Source organism: Salarias fasciatus, chromosome 3 (assembly GCF_902148845.1).
Source record: "Salarias fasciatus chromosome 3, fSalaFa1.1, whole genome shotgun sequence".
In the NCBI taxonomy this organism is placed as follows: Eukaryota; Metazoa; Chordata; class Actinopteri; order Blenniiformes; family Blenniidae; genus Salarias; species Salarias fasciatus.
Window position 1 is genome coordinate 2,584,652 of NC_043747.1, and position 25,662 is coordinate 2,610,313.

At 52.0% G+C, this 25,662-nt stretch overlaps 2 protein-coding genes across 2 annotated transcripts in view; both read left to right on the top strand.

Moving 5' to 3' along the window:
• Window positions 1-9,916: 9,916 nt before the first annotated feature.
• Window positions 9,917-22,338, top strand: arsj (arylsulfatase family, member J). Its single transcript, XM_030086873.1, has 2 exons — window positions 9,917-10,212; window positions 20,427-22,338. Exons 1-2 carry the CDS (start codon window positions 9,917-9,919, stop codon window positions 21,820-21,822), a joined length of 1,692 nt encoding a protein of 563 aa, XP_029942733.1. The 3' UTR covers window positions 21,823-22,338.
• Window positions 21,725-25,662, top strand: part of camk2d1 (calcium/calmodulin-dependent protein kinase (CaM kinase) II delta 1) — a 59,068-nt gene continuing 55,130 nt past the window's right edge. Inside the window, exon 1 of the mRNA XM_030086883.1 lies at window positions 21,725-21,734. The gene's annotated coding sequence lies outside the window, so the exon portion shown is untranslated. The remainder of the gene's footprint in view (window positions 21,735-25,662) is intronic.

Here is a 25,662-nt window from a genome sequence, read left to right on the forward strand (position 1 = left end):
GCTGCAGAGTGTCCAGAAGGGCTGGTCCTTCAGGTCACCTCTGACCCTGGACCCTGCTTACAGCTGCTCTTCGTCGTTCAACAGCAGTGAAATTATCTCACAGCTAGGACTTTTCCACGCTGTATTACCAGGGGCCTGGTGTCCTGCAGGAGATATTTCACTTCCTTCATGAAACGTCAGCAAGGCTGCTTCAGTGAACTCTTTCTCTGGAATCTGTTCCCTCTGCAGTCTTTCCTCCTGCCAGACTCTCATACCTGCTCACAGAACTGATTTATCCTCTCGGAGCTGCGACGCTAACGACGCTAACGGCTGCCATGATGCTTCACGGGAAGCACATCAGCTGGGGTCCCGGACGGACGGGAGGCGAGGCTCTCCGCTCTGCCGGCACATCTGTTCCTCCTCTGACGCAACCCGGGCACATGCAACACATCTGGCTCCACTATCGCGCACGTTGTTAGCGTTAGCCGCCCGCAGGAAAACACAACCAGGGACTGCGGCGGGGAAAAGCTGAAAAGACAGAAATATAGATGTTTAGATACTGGAAATGATGATATGCACACGAAGGAGTGGTGGGTTTCATACTTGATGGAAGGAACAGTATGATTTTAGCTGAAGCTCAAACTCTTCTTCAGAGGAGCTGAGACTCTGGAAATCCTCTCCTGACGAACCAGAATCCTTTGCAAAGAGAGAAACAACGAATCACCTGAAGCAAACAGGACGCTAGCTGTGTGTTTGACAATCAGCACTGTGTGTGTTATAAATGATGTGTCTGACCAACATATCAACCACAGATCCACAGATCCGTCATAATCTGCACACACACACACACAGAGAGAGAGAGAGAGAGAGCGGTGTCTCCACTGAGAGAGAGCAGCAGAGAAAAAGCTCTTTTCAGCTTCTCTCATGTATGGTGAAAGAAAGTCAGTGTGCCGCAGGAAACACTGCTCGTTTATTTGTGTCAAGCCACGGAGCTCACACACACACACACACGCACGCACACCCGCACACACACACACACACACACACACACACACACACACACACACACACACACGCACACACACGCACACACACACACACACACACCTTGTGCCTCTAAAAATAGCAGGTCCTCTGGGCTCTTTGTGTCACGTTGCCTGAGATGTTATTAAAAAGTAGTGAAGTGTAATAACAGCCACCTCCACCCTCCTCCACCTCCACCCTGCTCCACCACCCCCACCCTGCTCCACCTCCACCCTGCTCCACCCCCACCCTGCTCCACCACCCCCACCCTGCTCCACCTCCACCCTGCTCCACCTCCACCCTGCTCCACCCCCACCCTGCTCCACCCCCACCCTGCTCCATCAGGGCTGCTCTGACTCTTCTTCAGGTCCTGAGAAGGACATAAACCACAAAACAAAGGAGGACAGAAGGTGTCTTCGTGTTGACGAATCACAATAGAACCACGGACTTCATGACGGAACACTGACGGAGAACGTTGATGAAAACCATCTAGTCCTCGGAGACCGTCAGGAGTTCTTCTGCTCAGGTTTCAGGCAGGACATTTAAATAACACACACATGAACACAAACTGACTCATACCACACACACACACACACACACACACACACACACACACACACACTCAGAGCTGTCTGACTCTCCGTCCTCGGCTGGAGCTGCAGGTCTTGTTTTGGTGAAACACAACAGAGTCTCTGTGCAGCAGAGGAGGAGGAGGAGGAGAGAGCTGATGTTCCCCGGGGAACCGGGGGAACCGGGGGAACCGGGGGAACCGGGCACCGGGGCTGTGGACGTCTCCAGCAGGGTGGACGCTGCAGACCGTCGCTCAGGACGTTTCCTCATGAGGAATCCTCACGATGACCCACTGACCGCCGGGGGAGCAGAGCTGCCAGCTCCACCTCTGTTTTAACAGACAGAAGCAGTTCCACAGGGTTCTGTCTGAGAACCTATACTAAGGTTAAACATGGAGTTCCACAGGGTTCTGTCTGAGAACCTATACTAAGGTTAAACATGGAGTTCCACAGGGTTCTGTCTGAGAACCTATACTAAGGTTAAACATGGAGTTCCACAGGGTTCTGTCTTAGGGCCTATACTCTTCACACACTCCATGCTTCCTGTCAGAGCAGCATCAGGAAACAGTCCTTTAACTTCCACTGTTATGCAGATGATGCACAGCTCTACTGACCAGTAGGACCAGATGAAACTGATCCGCCGGTCAAACCAGAAGTTTGCCAGAAACATTTGGCCCAAAACTCCTGAGAGAGAAGTGATTTAAACATCTAGAACCACTGAGAGGAACCCGGAGGTACTGTAGACAAGGACCAGAACCACTGAGAGGAACCTGGAGGTACTGTAGACCAGGACCAGAACCACTGAGAGGAACCTGGAGGTACTGTAGACCAGGACCAGAACCACTGAGAGGAACCTGGAGGTACTGTAGACCAGGACCAGAACCACTGAGAGGAACCTGGAGGTACTGTAGACCAGGACCAGAACCACTGAGAGGAACCTGGAGGTACTGTAGACCAGGACCTTATTTCATGCTGAGGGTCAGCTCTCTTCTGGCTTTTGACTGAGGTGGTGATTTAAAGGAAGTCAGCATTGGGGCTCAGCTAGGGTCAGGGGTCAGGGGTCGTCGCTGTGGTTCCACTTCAAGGCAAAGACTTGTCCGGTCCCCATTAGGCATGAAAACCCAACCCAGTGTGTTTCTAGCAGCAGTGGGGACGCAGGGACTCGGGGACGCTTCACGTCCGTATGGAGAACTGAGAACCTGGTAATGAAGGGGCAGTGTTCAGTCTGTGTGTGTGTGTGTGTGTGTGTGTGTGTGTGTGTGTGTGTGAGAAACATCTGTTCAGAGGTTGGACCTTTGACCTACAGAGGTTATTCTGGATCGCTGACAGGAAGTGTGTGTGTGTGTGTGTGTGTGTGTGTGTGTGTGTGTGTGTGTGTGTGTGTGTGTGTGTGTGTGTGTGAAGTGACCGATGAACACTACAACACACACACACACACACACACACACACACACCCTCTCCCTGTGAAAACACAGCGATCTGTGTTTTCCAGAAAGCTAACTGAACCTCCTGAAGCTGGACTCAGAATCCAGAAGCCACAAAAACAACAAAACAACAAACTGACGGCGAGGAGAGACGTTTCGAGGAAAACGGGGTGGAGGGGTGGAGAGGTGGAGGGGTGGAGGGGGGTGAGGGGTGGGGGGTGGAGGCTGTAGACAATAAATCCCTCCAGTCGTCAGCGCCGCCGGTCAGAGTGGCGTCTGACGACAGGCTGGAGGACGGCCGGCAGCCGGCATGGCGGCGGAGCCGCAGGAGTGATCCGGTTGGCAGCAGGGGGCGGGGTTATCTGCGAGGTGAAGGACCCGGACCGCCGCCGGCCGCCGCTGGAATGTGTGTGTATGTAGATCTAGCAGATAACAGCCTGGAGAATGACCGGAGGGAGGAGCAGGCTGGAGGGTGAAGCTCCAGATCTTCACACTCATCCTCATCATCCTCTCATCAGACTGGATGACGGCTGAAGGGCCGGCTGAACTTTCCCATCATGCATCCTGTTGGGACTCCAACAGCACCAGCAGCTCCACCGGGGAGCCCTTTAGAGCCCGATCCGATGGCTTTCCCGTGTGCCGGGCCGCCGGGGGGGGGGGGGTGGAGGGGGGGGGGGGGTGGGGGGGGGTTCTCCCTGAACAAACAGGTCCTGTTGACTCAGTCACCGGAGCCAGACGGCTAACGCATTAAGCGGCCGCTATGCTAGCTGGGGACCGGCCGTGCACGTGGCAAGCGGCGGCCTCAGCGGAGTGAGAACAGGAGCTAACGCTAACAGTCCCCCCCCCCCCCCTCCCCCCCCCCACCCCCCCCCCCCACCCCGCACACACACACACACACACACACACACCCCGCCCCCCGCCTGGTTCAGGGGGTTTACTGGCTCTTCCTCGTCCAGTAAAGGCCTCAGCTCACCTGCTCTGGGGTCACCTACCTTCCTGACTGCTCCTGTCTCCAGGCTGTTTCTCAGTGAGATTCATCCTTCAGTCCAGCTGTAGCTGACCTTTGACCCCACAGTACTGAACAGTTTGACTGTGAAGTACTGACACTGTCCTCTGCAGTACCGCCGCTGGCCTGGGGGGGGGGCGGTGCTGGGAGTAGAAGTACTTTCCATCGTACAGCCTCGTGCCGTCATGTCCATCCCAACGCCTCACACACACTGAACACACACTGAACACACACAGAACACACTGAACACACAGAACACACTGAACACACTGAACACACTGAACACACTGAACACTAGGGGTGTCCTCAGATATTCGATGATTCGATGATTCCTTTGGAAGGGGCCTGATGCGACGGCCAATCATACAGTCGAAGCATCGAAAAAATGTGGTTATTAAACGAGGACCATTCCATTCCAGCTGTATGGGGGTGCTGAATGACTGGTTTTACATAGAATTGCTTGGTTGTTTTTTTTTTCCAAATAAACATGATATAAAGCCTATTTGATATACATGTTAGCCTATCAAATATACTGTGGAAAAATTTACTTAACTTGTACTTTTATTCAATACTCCATCTGTTTAGTGTTTGTGAATCAACCACCATGGTGAGTGGCACAATCCCATTTAGCGCAGAGCTCCGTCACAGAGCAGCATCTCGGTGGTGATTTGGCTGAACTTTAAAAGTCTTACAATGTCGAGAAAAAAACAGAACTTCAGACCAAGTCAAAGATGATCCAAAAAAAGTCAAATGCAAGTTGTGTCCTTTCATATCACTTCACAACAACATGGCTTTCCACATTAAACAGGTAAGCATCCAGATAATTGGGCTGATAAAAGATCTTTCTGTCACTTACTTCTCATTTTTAATGCTGACTTTTATTTCGTTTAATTGTAATATTTTAGGTTATTATTATATTATTATTTTTATTTATCTGAAAGGCTAATTCTATTTAATTTAGTGTTTGTTTTTGCGTGGATGTTGCGCTGCCAAACGGACCGACACAGTGCAATTAAGCCTGTTTCATTTAATTTGAGTAGATAATGTGAGAAATTGTTTAGCCAAAAAATGTGAGCCTATCTGCAAAGATTATAGATATAAATAAATGACATGCTTTAGCCCGTTTGTTAGAAGAGGGTTTGGTTCTGGTCATTTGAACTATACTTCATTTGTTAGATGTTTAGAGTTACCGACACTTTGTTCCAGTCTGTGTTTCAGTGTGGAGGAAAAAAATAAAAGTGTTGTTTTACCTGCCTGCGCTGTTTGTTTGTTTTCTTTTTCTATATATTAGTGCAATCAGGGCCGTCTGTAGGTGTGTGAGCACCGCTCTGCAGTGTGCTGCTGCCCAGTGTAGGAACGCCCCCCCCCCGCTCCCCCCCAAGATGATAGATTCGACTATCAGTCGACTATTGGCAGGATCGGACGAATCAGATTCGACTATGGAAATTCTTAGACATTCTTAGAAACACACACTGAACTCCTCCAGAGCTTGCCTTCACTTCATCGCTCACAGTCCGGGGGTGGAGGAGGAGGGGGGGGGGGGGGGGTTAATGGTCTCTCACTCAGGGTGTCACAGCCCCCGGCTCTCCATCATCACCTTGGTCTCCGGCTGGCTGCAGCCTCTCATCTCATCTGACCTGAGGTCAGAGGTCAGCCTGAGAGAGGAGCTGTGAACACATGAATACCAGCTGGACTGACACAGGAGGAGAGGACTTCATTATTCAGCAACTATTTAAAGAATGTTTCAGTAGACTGGATTAAACTGAGCTGAACCTTCTGGACTGTTGAAGATGAAGAGGAGAAAGAAGTCCAGACAGAACTCTGAGCTTCAGCAGCTCGGATCGGTTCCAGGCCCCAGACGACCCTCCTGCTGCTGGCATTCCTGAGGAGCTGCAGGCGGAGAAAACCTGGATCCTCTGATAGCGGAGGAATCCCAGCTATGCTGAGCCAGAGACCAGAGCCTCACCTGGTCCAGAGCCGCCGCTCCTCGCCTCCTCGCCTCCTCGCCTCCTCGCCTCCTCGCCGCTCTGCTGTGTGTTCAGGGGAAGAGAAACGCCGCGGGGCTCTCAGAGGGTCTGGATCAGACCCTGGAGCCCTGCGGCCCCCCGCTGGCCCCCCCGGTGCCCCCCGGACACCTCCAGCCCCATTCAGCGGCTCACAGCGGGACCATTGATCCGGACCTGCTGCTGCTCCGTCAGCTGGGAGCCAACAAACACCTCCAGCCAGAGAACCCGGCTTTCAGAACGCAGAGAGCAGCTGCTCAGGCTGAAGGAGTGTTGAGACAGTTCCACTGGTCTGCTACAGAACACACTCCCAACAGAACACACTCCTAACAGAACACACTCCCAACAGAACACACTCCTAACAGAACACACTCCTAACAGAACACACTCCTAACAGAACACACTCCCAACAGAACACACTCCTAACAGAACACACTCCCAACAGAACACACTCCCAACAGAACACACTCCTAACAGAACACACTCCTAACAGAACACACTCCTAACAGAACACACTCCCAACAGAACACACTCCTAACAGAACACACTCCTAACAGAACACACTCCCAACAGAACACACTCCCAACAGAACACACTCCTAACAGAACACACTCCCAACAGAACACACTCCTAACAGAACACACTCCTAACAGAACACACTCCCAACAGAACACACTCCCAACAGAACACACTCCTAACAGAACACACTCCCAACAGAACACACTCCTAACAGAACACACTCCTAACAGAACACACTCCTACCTGGAAGCGGGACACTCCTCCTAAACACGTCTCTGACACCAGAGGCCCGACGGACGGCGGTCCTGGATGGAATGCTCCTGCAGGCTGTGGGGGACTGAGTGAAAGATCAGTCAGACTTTAACCATGTTTAGCATGTAGCATGTAGCATGTAGCATGTAGCATCACTGGCGTGTGAGGAGCGTTTCCTGTGTCTTCTTACCAAAATTAAACACAGAACCGCTTTGGGCTTTTGGCTCCAGTGACTCTTTTAGTAAATATCTGGTCAACAGTGACCTGAGTGTGACAGGCTTTATGTCTTCGCTCTAACTTGTAAAGAAGAGATGAAAGAACATCCTTCTGTAGTCAGACCTACAGCGACACACAGGATCCATGATCCTGCTTCCCAGACTCCGGCTGTTCCAGCCAGGACGCTCCATCAGTGGGAAAACGTGGCTCGGTCCCCAGAGGGGTAGGAAACACAGTTTGAAGGATTTATCTGTCTAGAACAGCTGCTGTGGTTCGATGTTGAGGTTTTCACCTTTCCAGCTATTTCTAGCAGTTTTCTCTATTTGATTATTTAGTGGCTGGATTCTGGATTTCATCTGGAAACTGCAGCCCAAGAGCCCAGTTTATCTTTATTCCAGTGTTATTTTCAGGAGGAGATTCAGAGGCTGAACTGAACAGACGTGTTCCTGACGGAGTGTGTTTCGCCTCCTCAGCTACACCCTGCAGTGTGTGTACCGCCGTCGTCATGCCGACAAGGTCATGAGACGTTTTTACCACTTTACACCAAATAAAACTCATCTGCACCCGAAGAAACGGCTGAAGCTTTGAGAGAGAGGACGAGAGGTCAGGAAGCTGCTCTGATCCTCCAGGAGGCTTCAGGCCGTCTCGCTGTTATTCCAGCTGTTCGGAGTTCCAGCTGCTGTTTTTAACGGTGAATAAAGTCATATTTCTGCTGTAAGATGTGTAAACTGATCAATCTTTCAACATTCACGGTAGAGGTGTGCTGATACATCGATTATTAGATGAATCGCGATGCGACACGTAATGATTCGATTACGATTCATAAATATTCAAAATCGATTATTTTTCATAATAACTAGACGCCAGGAGCACGGACGCCACTTGCGGAACCAAAGTATTGTTCCTACGCACCACCCGGACATCTGTAGTGACGGACCGGTTAATATGGCGACAGCTCGCTCTTTAGCTGCAGTAACAGAGCGTGAGATTCATTCTTCTGGATTAAAAGCTAGTGCTAAATGCTAATGCTGCTTTTGCTAAAGAGAAAATCATTCAAAGTTCTCGTCCACAACATCTTCATCCGACAGATATTCGTCCATTTTACACTACACTGGGAAAAAAAACACCGTGTGTAGCCTCACATTGCCCTGGAAACAATGAGCCGTACTGCGCATGGCGCGGCGCCGTAAACAAAGCTTTCAGGTCAGAGGTCAACAAAACAACCACAACATTTATCTCTGTGATCTGCGTGAAAGAAGTCCAGAGGCGTTTGGCAGCGTGAGGATGTTTATTCCAAGAGCAGGGATCAGAAACATGCGTTAGCATCGGCAGTCAAAAACACACACACACAACAACACTGCAGCTCCAGTAGCTCCCGCTTACGTCCCACCACCGCCGAGACATGTAGACAGATATCTAGATGTAGGTGTCTAGATATGCTGCACGCCAAGTAGTAAATTCAAATTGAACATATATCTGCATATATGACATATCTGCTGTTGTTTGCACTTAAGGGAGGTAACTGTTGATCTGCTGTCAGTAGGGGCAGCTTTTTGTGGTATTGGCTCTTTAGGCCACAGCTACAGGCACAAAGTTTATGCCATGGTTGCTGATGGACCACTTGACATCAATAAAAAATACTTTTTTTGGTTTTGAATTTGTTTGATTGCTTTGATTTATGTATACTGAGAAACAGCTGTACATTGTTTCAAAGTATGAAGTGGGCACTAAGTGAGGGAGAAAAATGCACAAAAAAATCATGATAATCGTTTTTATCATTAATATCGTGATAATCGTTGAATAATCGAATCGTAGCACCCTGAATCGTAATCGAATCGAATCGTGAGGTGCCTTAGATGGCACACCCCTAATTTACGGTAGTTTCTCTTATTTTTCAAGCCTTAGAAATGAAGCTAACATCTATTCCCATGAAAAATAACACAAATCTTTAAACTTTAAAGCTCGTGTCCGGAGTTTTGAAAGAGAGAGCTTTTTTTTTTTTTAATCCAACGTCTCAGGTTCCGCTCTCCCTCTGCTTTCATGAGCGACCAAGCCACGCCCCTTTAATTGTGCACGCTATTATCCGTCGGGTGAAAATGAGAGCCTCTGAGTCCTCCAGCATCCTCCATGTTGAGCTGTTTACGCTGGATGTTCAGCAGACAGTGGATATATCTGCTGCAGAGCTAACTCTCCTCTGCTGGGCGAGCGGCCGTGCTCTCTGGCTGCTCCACACTTTGATTGACAGCAGGACAAGGCGGAAGCTCGAAATCTATTGGCTGAAGCTGACCGGCGCTTTTTCAGATAACATGGGGGTCTATGAGACGAAGGCGGGACTCATAAATAAATGTTTATATTGCTTTATGCTAATATTATATTGTAGTATGGAACCAGACTGACACATTGAAGCTCTGTTGAAAAATGATTCATACTTTGGAAACGAACGGAAACTCCGGACACCAGCTTTAAGAGAAAATAAAAACACCTTTGTGCGTTTGTTCTTCTATCAGACTTCAGAAGTGGGGAAATGTTGATGTTTGTCTTCACAGCTTCAGGATTTGATGGTTTCTGTGGCGCAGACGTTCCTCTGCACGGCCCGGGTTGGGCCGCGGGCCTCATGTTTGGCAGCCGTGCTGGAGCTGCAGGGAGCTTGCCGCCGCCTCCTCCTCCTGCAGTGTTTTGGAGGATGGAGGCCGCTGCAGCTGCTCCAGCTGCTCCAGCTGCTCCGGCTGCGGCTCGCGCGCCCTGAGCTCCGAGGCCGCGTGTCGCTTTTTGTTTCCCGGCGGGACCGTGCGCGATGGGACCGAGCACGACGCGGACCCGATTCCCCAGCGTTGCCGTTCCCCCCGAACATGTGCGGCGCGCCGCCGGCCGCGCGCCACGACGCACCGACCGACAGTAACCGTGCGCGCGTGCATCCCGTGCAGCATGCCGATCGCGTGGGTCCCGCTGAGCCTCCTCCTCGGCTCCATCGTCTCGCGGACGTGGAGCGCGCACACGTCGTGGGACGGCCGCAACTTCGGGAACGAGTTCGGGACGCGCAGCGCTCAGCCGCACATCGTCTTCATCCTGGTGGACGACCAGGGCTTCCGGGACGTGGGCTACCACGGCTCCGAGATCAAGACCCCGACCCTGGACCGGCTGGCGGCGCAGGGCGTCAAGCTGGAGAATTACTACGTGCAGCCGCTGTGCAGCCCGTCCCGGAGCCAGCTGATGACCGGCAGGTAGGACGCAGAGCGCAGAGCCGCGGAGCGCAGAGCGCAGAGCGCACGGCTGCAGCTCCGGAGCCGGGTTCTATCAAATCTACCAGCGGTGTCCACGCATGCATGTCTTCATTATGAAAGTCAGGGACTGGATGAAACATGAGGGGTGAGAGAGGGACAGTATTCAGGCTGATGTGACAGATGAAGCTTTAAAAACACATTTTCAGAGCTCTGTGTTGTGAATTTACACTTAAAAAACCACCTGTAATGTAAAACTAAAGCCTGGCAGCGGCAGATATGAAGACTGATCAGTTATAAAAAGACATTTCAGACACAGTGTCCAACCAACGGAGTGAGACTCAGGTTCTGCATAACTTTACGTATATCTAGTTATTTAAGGAAAGATGCTCTGAAGAAAAACAGATTTAAGACAAAAAGAAGAAAGAGCCGCAAAGAGAGAAAGTCCCAACATGCAGACAGAAGCTTCTGGAATGAGAGTGAAGCAGTGATGCAGTCTGTTCACTAAAAGGTGGATTTGCATGTTCTTCCTGGGCCTTCCATAATTCAAAGACGTCCTTGTTAGTGTGCTCAGTCAGGCAGCACCCAGATGATCATTCTTTCTGTTAAAACACACAACCACAGACGTTGACGTGAGCTGTGTGTTCATCGCATGTCAACAACACACACACACACACACACACACACACACAGTCTCGTATTTCTATCCTTGTGGGGACCTTCCATTGACTCCCATTCATGTCTAGCCCCTAACCCTGACCCTTACCCTAACCCTAACCCACACCACAACAAAGCCTAACCCTAAAGAAATGTTTTTGCACTTTTACTTTTTTCAGTAACAACAACATGGTCAAGAAAACACTGTTTCTCCTACTTAGGACCGGAAAAAGGTCCCCACAAGGCACGTCGTTCCACGTTTTGCTATCCTTGTGGGGACATTTGGCCCCAACAAGGATAGAAATACGAGAACACACACACACACACACACACACACACACACAGGCAGGAGGTTCCCACACTGATTCATCTTCATGAATGGTGGTGAAAACCGATCAGACTGGAACTCTTGGCAGAAGTGAAGCAGATGTGCAAAAGCTCAGTGAGAAGCTACAGCCAGTGCTGTGTGTGTGTGTGTGTGTGTGTGTGTGTGTGTGTGTGTGTGTGTGTGTGTGTGTGTGTGTGTGTGTCAGCACGCTGAGCCGATGTGGAGCAGCTGCCGTGGTCAGTGTGTTGAACTGTCCACAGTGAGCTGGACGCTGTGGAGCTGATCTGTGCTATCTGTGATCGGCTCGCCGTGTCTGCCCTGTGGAGTACCGTATCAGGGAAGCCACTGGACGCCTCCACCCTGACTCCGTCACCCATCAGTCTTTAGGGTGGGGTGAGACCACAGCAGAGCTGAAGAAGAGAAACATCCTCGGGTTCTAGAAAGACCTCCAAGACCAGGACCCTTCAGAACCAGGACCCCTCAAGACCACGACCCCTCAAGACCAAGACCCCTCAAGACCAGGACCCCTCAAGACCAGGACCCCTCAAGACCAGGACCCCTCAAGACCACGACCCCTCAAGACCACGACCCCTCAAGACCACGACCCCTCAAGACCAGGACCCCTCAAGACCACGACCCCTCAAGACCAGGACCCTTCAAGACCAGGACCCCTCAAGACCACGACCCCTCAAGACCAGGACCCTTCAAGACCAGGACCCTTCAAGACCAGGACCTCACAATTCACACAGTTCACAACCTGGAGACATGGTCTCTGTTTACATGATAACAGTTAAAATGCAACATTTTGAAAACAGCGCCCAAGGTGGAACTCTTCTCTAACACTCCATCTTCATGTAGACAGAGAACCATGCCGCTTTCCTGAAATTCTGCTCCTGGTCTTGGTTCTGGTCTTGGTCCTGGTCCTGCTCCTGTGCTCCATGGACGGTCTACAATCAGAACGATGTGTTCCTCCAGAGGGTCTTGACTCCCGGTACAGACCCTCCTGGACCTGACAGTCACCATCACAACAGTCCAAGCTGGTGTTCTGTCCTCATGAATGTCCTGTTCTCTGTTGTTAGAGTGTATCGTTCTCCATGTTCTGTTGTTAGAGTGTATCGTTCTCCATGTTCTGTTGTTAGAGTGTATCGTTCTCTGTGTTCTGTTGTTAGTGTTGAAGTATATTTCTCTTTGTGAACATTTTCTGAAACAAACATGTAAAAATGAAGCGTTTTCTACTTTAACCGTTGTCCTATAAACAGAACCTCCGTCCGTACGGCGGTGCTGTTCTGGAGAACACAGAGAACAGGGCGTCCACACGCCTGACGAGACCCTCCCGCTGTGCCGAAGTGCCCTGGAGCCGCTGGTTCCTCCGGTCTCCACCGCCTCAGACTGGACCAGCGGGGATCCGTCCCCTCTGCTGCAGGCTCCGGCGCTGGAACCCCCCGGGTCTGGGTCTGACTCTGATTCTTCCACTGACTCATGTCTGGGCGTTTCCAGGGTCTCAGCGTTCAGCAGGAAGCCGTAAAGAGCGGCTGGAGGCCGGGGAACGTCTCCGGTGCCGCCGGGGGGTCGGTCTTTAGTCGGATGCAGAAAGCTCCACATCAGCAGCTCCGCCACATGTTCCTGCCAGACTGTAATGAGGAGCGCGCCGCCGCCGCCGCCGCCCTCCGACACGCCCACGGCGAACATCCTGGTGGAGACACACTCTGTGGCGTCTCCAGCTCAGGAGTGAGAGGACGGCCGTCCGTCCGTCCGTCCGTCCAGCCTCTGTCCGCTCAGCGCTCGCCGGACAGACAGGTGTTTGGTTTCTGTTCTGGAACACTCGCTCAGACTCGTCAAGGCAGATATCAGCCTCGGGTTTTTAAAAGCAGTCCTTCATTGGAGCCTGACCGAGTTTCACTCTCCATTTAGTCTTTTGTCGGCGAGACGTCGAGCAGCTGAAGACATCTGGACCGTCTCTGTCTGGACTCCTGCTCCTTTCTGATTTGCCGTTCAGATATCTGCAGACATGTGCTGGTCGTGCTCCAGCTGTGCTTGACTCCTCAGTCTGTTACCTCGGCACAGCCAGGAGTCCAGTTTCCACAGGAGGAAAGCTGGGGGAAAACCACTCCTTCAGCCTGCCTCGCCGTGGTTCTGACGCTGGTTTGTTTACAGCGTTCTGCAGCGGCGTTCACAACATGCCGGCTTCAAACTGACAGCCAATGGAAAGCACCGGACGGTTCTGTGCTGCCAGCAGAGCTCTGCCCATCAAACATGTTTAAATCAGACGGCAAAGGAGCAAAGGTGGACTTTTCACAGGAAGACCGAGAAACTTCAACAGTCACAGTTTTGGAACTGCTTGTGGACGATGTCGTCTGTTACTCCTCATTCCTCATGCTGAACCAGCTTCTCTTCACCTGCTGATCTTGACCGCTGAGCCCAGAGTCTGACCAGGTCATGCTAAAGAACTCCGCTGTTTAAAGATAAAAATCCTGACTGAACCCAAACACAAAGCGCCTTTCGGATGAGTGAGTTAGAAGAAGAACTGAGGGATTGAGTACCGATGAGTCCAGGTGGCTGGTGAAGAGGCCCTGCTGGGTTTGGAGGAACACCGTACCCGAAGAACGGTGGGTTCGTTTAAAACAGGTCGTCCAGATCCGGGAGTCCAGCAAACCGGTGCTAACAAGACTCTCCTCTTTAGTTAGTCGACATTTCTGTCATTGTTTGGTTTTCTCAGGCAGTTTTCTAAGATTCTTTTTACGTGATTGTTTTACTAATTTAATAATCTATCTCTTTATGATAGGCTGTCAGGATTATTCCGTGTATTTGAGAGTGGTGGTGACATTTTGACCAACTAAAACAGTTTTCCAGATGTTTAGCCCTCACTCCTGCGGATCAGTGGAACATCCATACTTTAAGTGTTGGGTGTGATTAATGCAGTGATCCGGTTCCCAGGATCTGGAGCCTCGGCAGGTTTATGGGAGCCGTTGGGTCCAGCTGCTGGTTGAACCGCAGAAAAAGCACTTTAACCTCCTGGTAACTGGAGCCTCCCCCCCACCCTGGGGACAGCCCCCCCTCCCCTCGCCCCCACAACAGAGAACCCTCAGCCTGTCTGCTGGTCTGTAACGCTGCTCTCATGAGGTTAGAAGCTTCCAGCCACAGTCCAGTCGGCCTTTACTGATCCGGATCAGATGAGCTGGACAGGTGCAAAGGTCTCCGGGACAAAGAGGGCTGGACTGAAGCAGCCTGATGACAATGGATCAGCTGGATGTTGATCTCAGAGCGGTGGTCAGTATCTCTGAGCCGGATGGAGACGGGGTCACGGGCAGCCCAGGACCGTGAGTCCTCCAGAGACGCTGAGGATCCTGGTTGCTGCCTGCTGTGAAACGAAGCCTGACAGGAGAGAAGCTGTTCATTTCCTCTGACACCCGGGGAAATGCAGACCGTCAGAGGACGGAGCGGCACTGCAGAGACGGCGAGGGGAGGAGGATGAAGACACGGCAAGGACGGCTGAGATGAAACTCCCCGGCTGGCTTTGGTTAAACGCAGAGCGCCGGGCTGAGAGGCTTATTCGAACCACATGTGAGGAGTGGGAGGATCCGGGACCGGAGAGGAGGGCGGGGCTCGGCCTGAGCGGCAGGTCTTGGCGGCCTCGGCGGCCCCGGCGGCCTCAGCAGCCTAGGTGGCCCCGGCGGCCCCGGCGGCCTCGGCAGCCTCGGCGACCCTGGCGACCCTGCCAGCCCCGGCGGCCTCGGCGGCCTCGGTGGCCCCGGCAGCCTCGGCGACCCTGGCAGCCCCGGCGGCCTCGGCAGCCTCGGCAGCCTCAGCAGCCCCGGCGGCCCCGGCGGCCTCAGCAGCCTCGGCGACCCTGGCAGCCCCGGCGGCCTCGGCAGCCTCAGCAGCCCCGGCGGCCCCGGCGGCCTCAGCAGCCTCGGCGACCCTGGCGACCCTGGCAGCTCCGGCGGTCTTGGCAGCCTCGGCGGCCTCGGCAGCCAGCGCACTTGTCTTGTCGGACTGGAGCGACTGCTGGTTTGAAACCGATTCCAGTTTCATGACGGGTGTGATTTGTTGGGTCTGCGGCTCGGATTGGTGTTTTCATCAGTAAACCCGGGAAGCCGCTGAGTAGAAACGCTGCCTGGTCTGGAAGCGGTCCGCTAGCTGCTGCGGGGATCTGCTTTCGTGGCCCAGAACCCGGCCCTCCAGACCCTGCTGGGTTTAGAGGAGCCGTAAATCAGAGCCCGTCTCCAGAGGGCAACGGTTATTCCAGGCATTATTTTAAAGCCCCATAAATACTTAAGACCTACAACTACTGTCCTTGAGGTGCCCCAAAACCCTTCAAAGTCAAGTCCCCCCCCCCCCCCCCCCCCCCCCCCCCCCCCCACCCCCACCCCACCCCCAGGCTGCTGCAGTGGAGGGAGCACTTTGCGTGACATTCTCATTACACGGCTGTGACCTCCTGGTATGTGAGCAGACTTGCAGGAACACACACACACACACACACACACACACACACACACACACACACCCACACACACACAGCAGCTCCTGCAGTGTCATGGCGGTCCAGCTGGTGTCGGGGTTCGGGGCTGGCGGGTCGGCGTTGGGCTCGGTGGTGTGGGTGTAGCAGGACTGTGGAGGCGTCTGCGTGCAGTGGACTGCTCTCCGAGCTCGTCACGTCTGCTGGGTGACTGAACTCTGACTGGGTGGATTCTCCGTCTTGTTTCCGTTCATTCATGGCAGTTTGATTGATTTAAGTCTTTAACGTCATCGCAAAGCAAAAATCCATAGAGAAACGAGTTCCTCTTCCTCAGCTGAACTCTTCCAAACAGACGTGGACTCTGAACCAGTCTGGGTTTGAACCCAGACACGGAATTCCCCAAACAAGACCCAGACCTTAAAGGTGCATTAAGGAGTTTAAAACATTAAAAATACTTATTTTCCACCATAAATATGTTACAAATATTCAGTGATGTGTAGAATGTGCCCTGACATATTCATTGTAAGTACCGCTAGCAGCGCTGAATTGTCTCTTGAATACTTGCAGTGCCGGTCCGGCTCCAGAGTTTCTTGGGGAGGATGTGACGTAATGCGCCTCCCGCTGGCCTGACTAGCTTAGCTTTCGTTTTGTCCGCCATTACTCCGCCAGATGCTCAGCGAGCAACAACTGAGCAGTATTGAGGATGGATCTTCCAGAAAGTAAGAACAGACCTAAGAAATTTTCCTCCAGCGCTGCTGACAGCGAGGAAGGAGGCTGACCAGAAGGTACATGTATAACTTTACTGACTTCAGTTGAAGCCATTCTTGTGAATCGATCACCTCTTCTGCGTGCCAAGGCTGCTGATGCAGTTTTATTCCCCTCGTCCGTGCACGTACATGGACGCAAGCCACGGGCACGAGCGTTTCACTAAGCTGCAGTTACACCCAAGACCTGCAGGGGCCGCTGTTTCACATGAAACGTGCAAACTCCTTAATGCACCTTTAGAGCTACATTGGGAGTGTTTACCTGTATTTACCTGTAAACCACACATGGATTTAAACTCCAGCTGGTTTAACAGACATTTTCATATCCTGCCCGCTTTATTTAAAATAAACCTGAAATATTGACGGAGACAGGAGCTCTGTCAGCTGGACTCAGACCAGCTGGCTGAACAGGGCTGTTTAGACTGAACCCAGACTGTTTATACTGAATAGCACAGCCTGCAGTGTGTGTGCTCTACCAGCCAACGTGACCCTCGATCTGGCTCAACGTGGATTCACTGATTAGACTGACCTCCAGGCTCTGGAGCGTCTGTTTTCGGGTCCATCAGCCTGAAGGTTGGCCCAGCTGTCCAGCAGCACTCTGAATAATTCATGACTGAGTTCAGTAAAGACATGAAATACAACTGTCAGCTATTAATTTAAGAACAGCGTTCGCTGACCTGCACTCTCATTTTCTGACAAACCATGAAGCAAACTCTATAACTTCTGCTGCCATTGATACTCGATTCTTTATTCCTGTTGTTGTCTGGCATTTTTTGCATGAAATATGCTTCAAGTTGTGACTCCAGGCTAAACAAGTGAACGCAGTGGAGGGCAGAAGACACACAGCGGCCCGTTGTATTCGCAGAACGAGTGCAGAAGGAGATTGACGATAATGAAGCGTGTTACATCCAAGAAGTGGTTTTTATAGAGGTTTATGGGGAAATAACTGGGCTAATTTCATCATGATCTGAGTCTGTGGAAACTCTGGAATAACAAGGTTTTACAAGAACCCTGTTCACCCACTTCATCGTGTTAGTTTGGTTGTTTTTCTATTTTTACACAGTGATCTTTCTTAGTGTGAGCTGTTGAGGTTCTTGAGTTGTGTTCTTGAATAATCTGAGAAAAAAAACTTGTGAGAATAAAATCTGCAGAAGTGTAAACATCACAGCTTCAGTTCTGAAGGCTTTAATAACAGCAGACTGGCAGATTCCAGTCGACCGTCATCAAACTGTCAGATGTTCAGGAGGTTCCCTTCTGCAGTTGGATTCTATTCATTTGAAATCTGGCAGGCCCACGTTAGTCCCTGCAGCTCCGGGTGTGTCCCACAGTGAGGATCAGTGCCTGGCCCACTTCCATCCAGCTTTCTTTGAATCTTCAGTGACACTCGAAGCTGTTCCTGCCTGTTAATCTGCAGTAATGGAGGCTGATCGCTTCCAGATTTCTTCAACCTGATGTTGAAATGATGGAGCTCCTTTGTTCCTGTGGTGCTCAGAGTCGTAACTCTGTCTTGTCTTGGACCAACTGTCCTCTGGTTCTCCTGTTCTCGGCTGAAAACCGACTCCGGTGGCAGTTTGACTGCAGACCGCCGACCCCAGGACGGGCGGAGGGAGGAAGGGGTCAAAGCCAGGGAGGAAGGGTCAAGGCCAGGGAGGCTGGAACCGGAGGTCGCCATGCTGGTCTTCAAAGAGTCCCAGCTGAGCCGCCGGTCCGCCTGCCAACATCCATCCCATCAGCAACAGCTCGACGGCCCGGACCCGGCAGCCAGACCTCTGGTCCCACAGCCAGCGGCTTTAATTGATTACATAAGACGGCCCAGTCAGCACTCCGAAAGGAATGGAGCGACATTCATGTTGTTATGGGAGACTAAATTTAGAGGAAATTTGAAACATGTCTCTTTTAGATTGGATTCAGAGGCGGTCCGAGCAGACATGAGAATAATAATAATAATAATAATTAAAGCTGCAAGCAGCATTGGGCCATCCTCGTACCTTGCAGACTGAAGCCCAGATCACCCATACTACTCTGTAAATATCCATTTTCATGATTTTGGCTCATTTTTGAATATAAAAAGACTTTTATTCAAAGGAATTTTGGGCTTTTATTTTGGAAAGGTGTTACATGTTGTCATTAACACTGATCAACCTGTAATTATCCATTTGTTTAGACTTAAAATTCGTTTTTTACAGAAATGTTACTTTGATTATCTTATGGCCACTCTTAAAAACACCAAAGTATCCATCCTTTACTGTTTTTACTGTAATCTTTCTTTGTGAGCGATGGTTCTTATTTTGGGGCTCCGTAGCTAATAATAATAATAATAATAATAATAATAATAATAATAATAATAATAATGTAAGAACGAACCGTCCTGAGGTGAACACATGGCTGACAGCTCGCAGTGATCCCACGCAGAGCCGGGTTCTGGACGCAGTTATCGCTGTGGCCTGGAGGAGGAGCCGAGAACGAGGCTCATCCAGTCCAGATGTGTTTGACAGAGTTCTGCAGGCTGGAATCCTCCGGCTAAACCTCTGGCCTCACTGAGGCTCGTAGTTTTACGTCATCTCATGAATTCCTGCCAGAAGCATCGGAGCCGATGTTCTCCGGGAGAGTCGACAGCGCACTGGAAGGTGTTTGAAATCTAAACTCTCACGTGCAGATTTAACATCGTCTCTCTGTTTCAGGGAATAATAATTACAGTCAGATGAATCCGAGAACATCTGCAGAAATTTAAAGACCAGCCATGATTACATCTGAACCCCCAGAAGAAGATAAAGAGCAGTGTGTTCTCTCTAAACTCATTAGAGCTCACAATAAAACTCATTCTGAAGGGATGGTGTCATGAAAACAAAGCATTCACGCAGTTTACCCTCCATATGCTTTTAGAAAGTCCAATCAGAAGCGGCGGCTCATCTCAGGCTCTCTGGCCAGTTCCCAGCTGTTGTTTGGGTTGGTTAGCGACTGTTTGAACTAGTTTTTGGACCCCCTGAGCGCGTCCTGCCCTGTTTATTGGATCATGTTGACTGTAGGCTGCATTTAGGAAGTTTGAAACGGATTACCAGCAGCTGCCAGCTGGCTTTAAAGTGGATATTAACTGATTTGGACTGGTTATGGACTGGTTAAGGACTGGTTAAGGACTGGTTATGGACTGGTTAAGGACTTGTTTAGGACTACAGGAGAGTGATTTTGGGTCTTGATTCAGAGTGTCTGAGTGAATGTCTCGGTGTTCTCCTGGTGCCGGGACGACCCCCATCCCTTCATGGGCTCCAGGTCACACGTCTGTTTCCTGTCGGCTGTTGAGTGACGGCTCTTCTCGCCGCTCTGCAGCTGGGCCGCCGTCAGCTCCGGTGTGTTAGCTTTGGACGGCGCCGGCTGTAATTCTGATCATATAATGTGTCGGAGTCGTTTCCAGGCTGTCCTCTCGGTGAGATGAGCTCTGAGAGGAGTTCTTTGTCGGTGAAAATTGCAGTGTTCAGTTTCATCAAATTATATCGGTTTCATTTTCAGTGTTTGGATGATTTAATCCCCGCAGTGGCGAGGATATGGTACATAAATATACTCATACAGCAGGGGGGGATTTCACAGTTTGAGTCAGTTTTGAGCTGCTGACAGCAAACAGGGTAAAGTTTTTCATTACGTTGGTCTCTGATATAAAACCCCATCAACAGCACCACTGGTTTATGTTCCACTCAACACTCTGACTTTCTTGTTTTTACCAGAAAACCTTTCATCCACATGTATAAAGTACATTTCCCAAGATATTTGCTTTACGGTCATTGCTAATCCACCAATAATGAAACTGAAAGCTGGTTGTAAACTTTTATACCACAATCCCACCAATAAAAGAGCAGCTCGGAGAGTTTTAATGTGGAAAAACTGCTGGAGGACTTGTCCTGCTCTTACAGTAGCACCGTATTGATTAGAAACTGGCAATAAAAGAGAGTCCAGATGTTTTCTCCAGTTCAACACTTTACGGATGTTTGACGATTCCTCGTCTCTTGCTCTTCTTCTTCAGGTATCAGATCCACACGGGCCTGCAGCACTCCATCATCCGGGCCACGCAGCCCAACTGCCTCCCGCTGGAGAACGTCACGCTGCCGCAGAAGCTGCAGCAGGCGGGTTACTCCACCCACATGGTGGGGAAGTGGCACCTGGGCTTCTACAAGCGAGGCTGCCTGCCGACGCAGCGGGGGTTCGACACCTTCTTCGGCTCCCTGCTGGGCAGCGGGGACTACTACAGCCACTACAAGTGTGAGGGGCCCGGCATGTGCGGCTACGACCTGTACGAAGGCGAGGAGGCGGCGTGGGAGCAGGACCGCGGGATGTACTCCACCGTGATGTTCACTCGCAAGGCCGTCGGCATCCTGGCCAATCACGACCCTCGCAGACAGCCGCTGTTCCTCTACCTGGCCTACCAGGCGGTCCACTCCCCCCTGCAGGCTCCGGCCCGCTACCTGGAACGCTACAAGGCCATCCCCAACCCGCACCGCCGCAAGTACGCCGCCATGGTGTCCTGCCTGGACGAAGCCGTGCACAACCTCACCCTGGCCCTGAAGCGCTACGGTTACTATGACAACACGGTCATCGTGTACTCCTCGGACAACGGGGGCCAGCCGCTGGCCGGGGGCAGCAACTGGCCCCTGAGGGGCAGCAAGGCCACCTACTGGGAGGGGGGCATCAGGGCGGTGGGGTTTGTCCACAGCCCCCTGCTGGTGAACAAAGGAACCAAATGCCGATCTCTGGTCCACATCACGGACTGGTTCCCCACGCTGGTCACTCTCGGGGAGGGAACTATTGACGAGGACCTGAACTTGGACGGGTACGACGTCTGGGAGGCGATCAGCGAAGGCCGCCCATCCCCCCGCCAGGACATCCTCCACAACATCGACCCCATCTACGTCAAGGCCAAGAACGGGTCCTGGAAGGCCGGGTACGGCCTGTGGAACACGGCGGTGCAGGCGGCGCTGCGGGTCGGCCACTGGAAGCTGCTGACCGGCGTGCCCGGGTACAGCGACTGGGTGCCGCCGCAGACCTTCTCCAACCAGCGGCTGACCAACCGCTGGCACAACGAGCGCGTCCGCTGGGACCGCGGCAAGTCCGTCTGGCTCTTCAACATCAGCGCCGACCCGTACGAGCGGGCGGACCTGTCGCAGCGCTACCCGCACGTCGTCAAGAAGATGCTGATGCGGCTGGCCCAGTACAACCGGACGGCGGTGCCGGTGCGCTACCCCTCCAAAGACCTGCGGTCCAACCCCCTGTACAACGGGGGCGTGTGGGGGCCCTGGTTCAAAGACGAGAGGGAGCGGCAGGAGGAGGAGGAGCAGTACCGTAACCTGTTCGGCAACCATCTGGGGAGAAGAAAATGGATAAAGAAACTGAGAAACAGGAAGTCCAAGAGGAAGACAGAATAGAAACATTTGTGAAAGACTAACTTTGCCTTTTCTCAGGGTCCGGCCGTCCCTCTCCAGGGTGGTCTTCTCAGATGCCTTTAACCTGACTCCAGTGCATACTGTATGAAAGAAAACTGCAGATGGGCCTTTCTCCAGAGAGAATTAGGAAAAGATCACTTGTTCAAACACTACTGCCATGCCCAGACACAACGAAGACCTCATGCTAGTGCGCCGAGCATTTCAAGAATGTTTATTTTTCTAGATTGTGTTGCATGCTTGAACTGTTGTCACCTCTGGCTCGTTCTTGTAGATTCATGTTTCCCTTAGAGTTGGAAATAAATCCTCGTAGACAGTTGCCATAAATGGTTGGCGACAGAGAAGTAAAGTTCAGTAATGTTGATAGTTTTGTGGAAGCAGATGTAGGGTCTGTGTGATGTGTGAGTGGATGTACGGCGGTTTTACAAGCACAGTCTCTCGGTACTGTAGAAGAATAGACTGTTCTCTCTTTAAGACGCTGTCTGGTCGGGCACCGGGCCAATGTGAACGTTAAGACAAACCAACGGAATAAAAAAAAGCCCCAGACACAAAGCACTTTGTCTCCGGCAGTCTCTCAAGTTGGGGCTCGTCGGGGTTTCACTGCCAGGAGATTTCCTTCAGTCTGACGACAGTAAGTACTCTTGTAAGTGGAAATGTTTTAACGTCTCTTTTATGCGTGACACGCGGCCACACAACACATCATGCCCGGAAAATCTTAGTGGTGATAAAGATCGCATTTGGTTCTTCCAGTCGTTAAAAACTGCCGAGCTCAGCAGGTTTACAGTTCCTACGATTCGACGCCGTGATCATCGCGTCCAGTCTTAAAGTCATTTTTTTCATATGCATCTGTTTCCTGGTATCCATGGCAACGCAACTCCCAGAGCTGTACTTCCAAGCCCTAAACGGCTGTGATTGGCCTGTTCGTGGTTTACAGACCAATTAGCTGTTTTAATGGTTCTAAATGGCTTCTAAATACGCTGCAGCGCCTGGAACACAGCTCCGGGGGAGTCCCGCCGACCAGAACAGCCACAAACACATGAGCACACAGCGGAGAGGGCCAGAGAGGCTTTCCCCTGCAGCAGAGCGCCAGGCCGAACCACACACCCCAGGGCCAGGCGAAACCACACACCAGAACCAGGCTGAACCACACACCCCAGGGCCAGGCTGAACCACAAACCAGAGCCAGGCTGAACCACACACCCCAGAACCAGGCCGAACCACACACCCCAGAGCACCAGCCCGAACCACACACACCAGGCCGAACCACACACCCCAGAGCACCAGCCCGAACCACACACCCCAGAACCAGGCCGAACCACACACCCCAGAACCAGGCCGAACCACACACCCCAGAGCACCAGCCCGAACCACACACACCAGAACCAGGCCGAACCACACACCCCAGAACCAGGCCGAACCACACACCCCAGAGCACCAGCCCGAACCACACACCCCAGAACCAGCTGAACCACACACCCCAGAGCACCAGCCCGAACCACACACCCCAGAACCAGGCCGAACCACACACCCCAGAACCAGGCCGAACCACACACCCCAGAGCACCAGCCCGAACCACACACACCAGGCCGAACCACACACCCCAGAGCACCAGCCCGAACCACACACACCAGGCCAAACCACACACCCCAGAACCAGCTGAACCACACACCCCAGAGAACCAGGCTGAACCACACACCCCAGAGCCAGGCCCTGAGCTCACATCGTCAACCCGGATTCAGCTGAGCTGCTGGAGCCGATACGGCGGAGGCCGGCCTCTCCTCAGCTCGTCCGGCGGTGTGTCCAGTTTATCTTGTTCCTGTTGGGGCTGGATCCACCTGGAGAAGCTCCACTCAGTGTTTGGTTTGAAGTGTAAACCGAGGCTTGTTTCACCAGCGGCAGCTGACGCTGGCCGAGGCGGAGAGGAGTTTTTCATTACTCAGCGCTGGACTTCCCCTCCCCAGAGCCATAGGAACACTTAAACCCCGGATTCTCTGGGAATTCACATTTGCTTTCAGTTAGGGGCATTAGCTTCCCTCCCATGGGAAAAAGCAGATTTTTTTCCCCCCTCTGTACCGGAGTGGTATCAGCCTCTCATGGAGGACGCCCGTTAGCACGACCCTGATCGGCGGTCGACCAATCAGGTGGGACGCTGTGATCTCCGGCCGTGGCAACACGTGAAACGTTTAGCCGATGCAAATCGGCCGAATCAGGCGCAGCCAGCTGGACCCGGCCCTCCGCCCGCCTGCCAAGACCTACAGGCAGAACCGTGACTCAGCTGGGCCCGGGCTCCCAGAGAAACCGGCCCCGGATCCAGCAGCTGTCGGCCAACGGGATCGAGTCGGTACAGTATCTGCTGAGAACACGCTGAGCGCCGGCTCTCGCTGGGGGCGTTGCTCTCTCGCAGCTTCTTGGCAGATGTGGGACATTCCATTCAGACGAGGTAGGCCTGTCGAGGCTTTGGGTTTGTGTGTGTGTGTGTGTGTGTGTGTGTGTGTGTGTGTGAGCATATGAAACGGCTGCCGCTGTCACGCTGGATGCTGATGGCACAGGAAGCTAACGGGCCCGAGCGAACAGGATGACGGCATGGTTTTCCCTGAGCGAGGCGCCGGCGTCCAGAACAACCAGTACCCAGTGGAAACGGCTCCGGGCTGCAGTGACGAGGTCCGACCCGAACGAGCCTCACAGCCACGCCGCCGGGGGGGGGCGCAGGGAAAACAAGGGGCATGGCACTGGATGCTGCACCTTTAAAAATGGACTCATATTGAGATTGGAGTCATTTTCTGCAGTAAATGTTTGGTTTTCGACTCTCTTGCCATCTACACTGTGAACCAGGTCAAAGACAAAATTTTAAAGATTTAACAGTTAAATATGTCTGTGATCTACAGTACCTGTCCAATTTATTCATTTCCTTAAAGGTCAGCGGTGACTTTTGGCTGCAGCTGTGAGCTACAAGCTAGCTTCCTGCGCGGCGGCGTCCACCGAGGCGTCCTTGTCTTCCTGTCAGCGTCAGTCAGACTGTAAAGTCTTGGATTGTTGGCAGGAACCATGAGCTGGATTCGTCAGAGTCAGACTAAACTGGGTTATTCAGTCAGAAACAGCTGAGACGGTGAGCGAACGCCGTTCAAACTCTTCCTCGCTGGAAGTAGGTCAGTCATTTTAAAGAGGTTGGATACTTATCCAGTCACTTTTCAGAGATGTTTTTCCTTTTTTATTTTGCTTTCCTGGAGTTTGAGCCAAGTCTTATGTCCCATGATTCCCTAAATAAGCAGTAAAAGTGAGAAACATCCAGCATTTCAGCAGCTGAAGCACCTTGACTTTTATATGAGAGAGCTGGACGGAGTCGGCCGGACGGACAGTCTCTCTCGTCTCCGTCCAGACATGGGGATTTCCTGCAATGAGCAATTTTACCCACAATTCAGCGGTGCAGAGGTGCGGCCGCTCGGTTTGCAGCATGTGGCCTCACTTTGTGTTTCCCCAGGACCGCTGCTTTAACTTCCTCATGTTTCTCCTCCTCTTCATTCGTCTTGTTGGATGTTTGCGCTCATCTCCTCTCGGACTGAGACATTCTTCTCTTTAGCCCTGCCGTCACTCTGGTGTTTTCCCATGATCCATCTGCTGCATGCGGCCAGGATCCGGAGCAGCGCCTAGTAAAGGAACAGCTGATCAAGGCCTCCTGGTCTAATAACAAACTGACAGTGACTGACTGTCTCCTGTGCTGCTCATGAGCTAACTGTTAGCATTAGCATTACATCATGGTCACCATTTCACTTAACTCCTGTTTCCTGGGGTTTACCATCTCTCTATAGGTCCAGAAGGAGCTCAGTT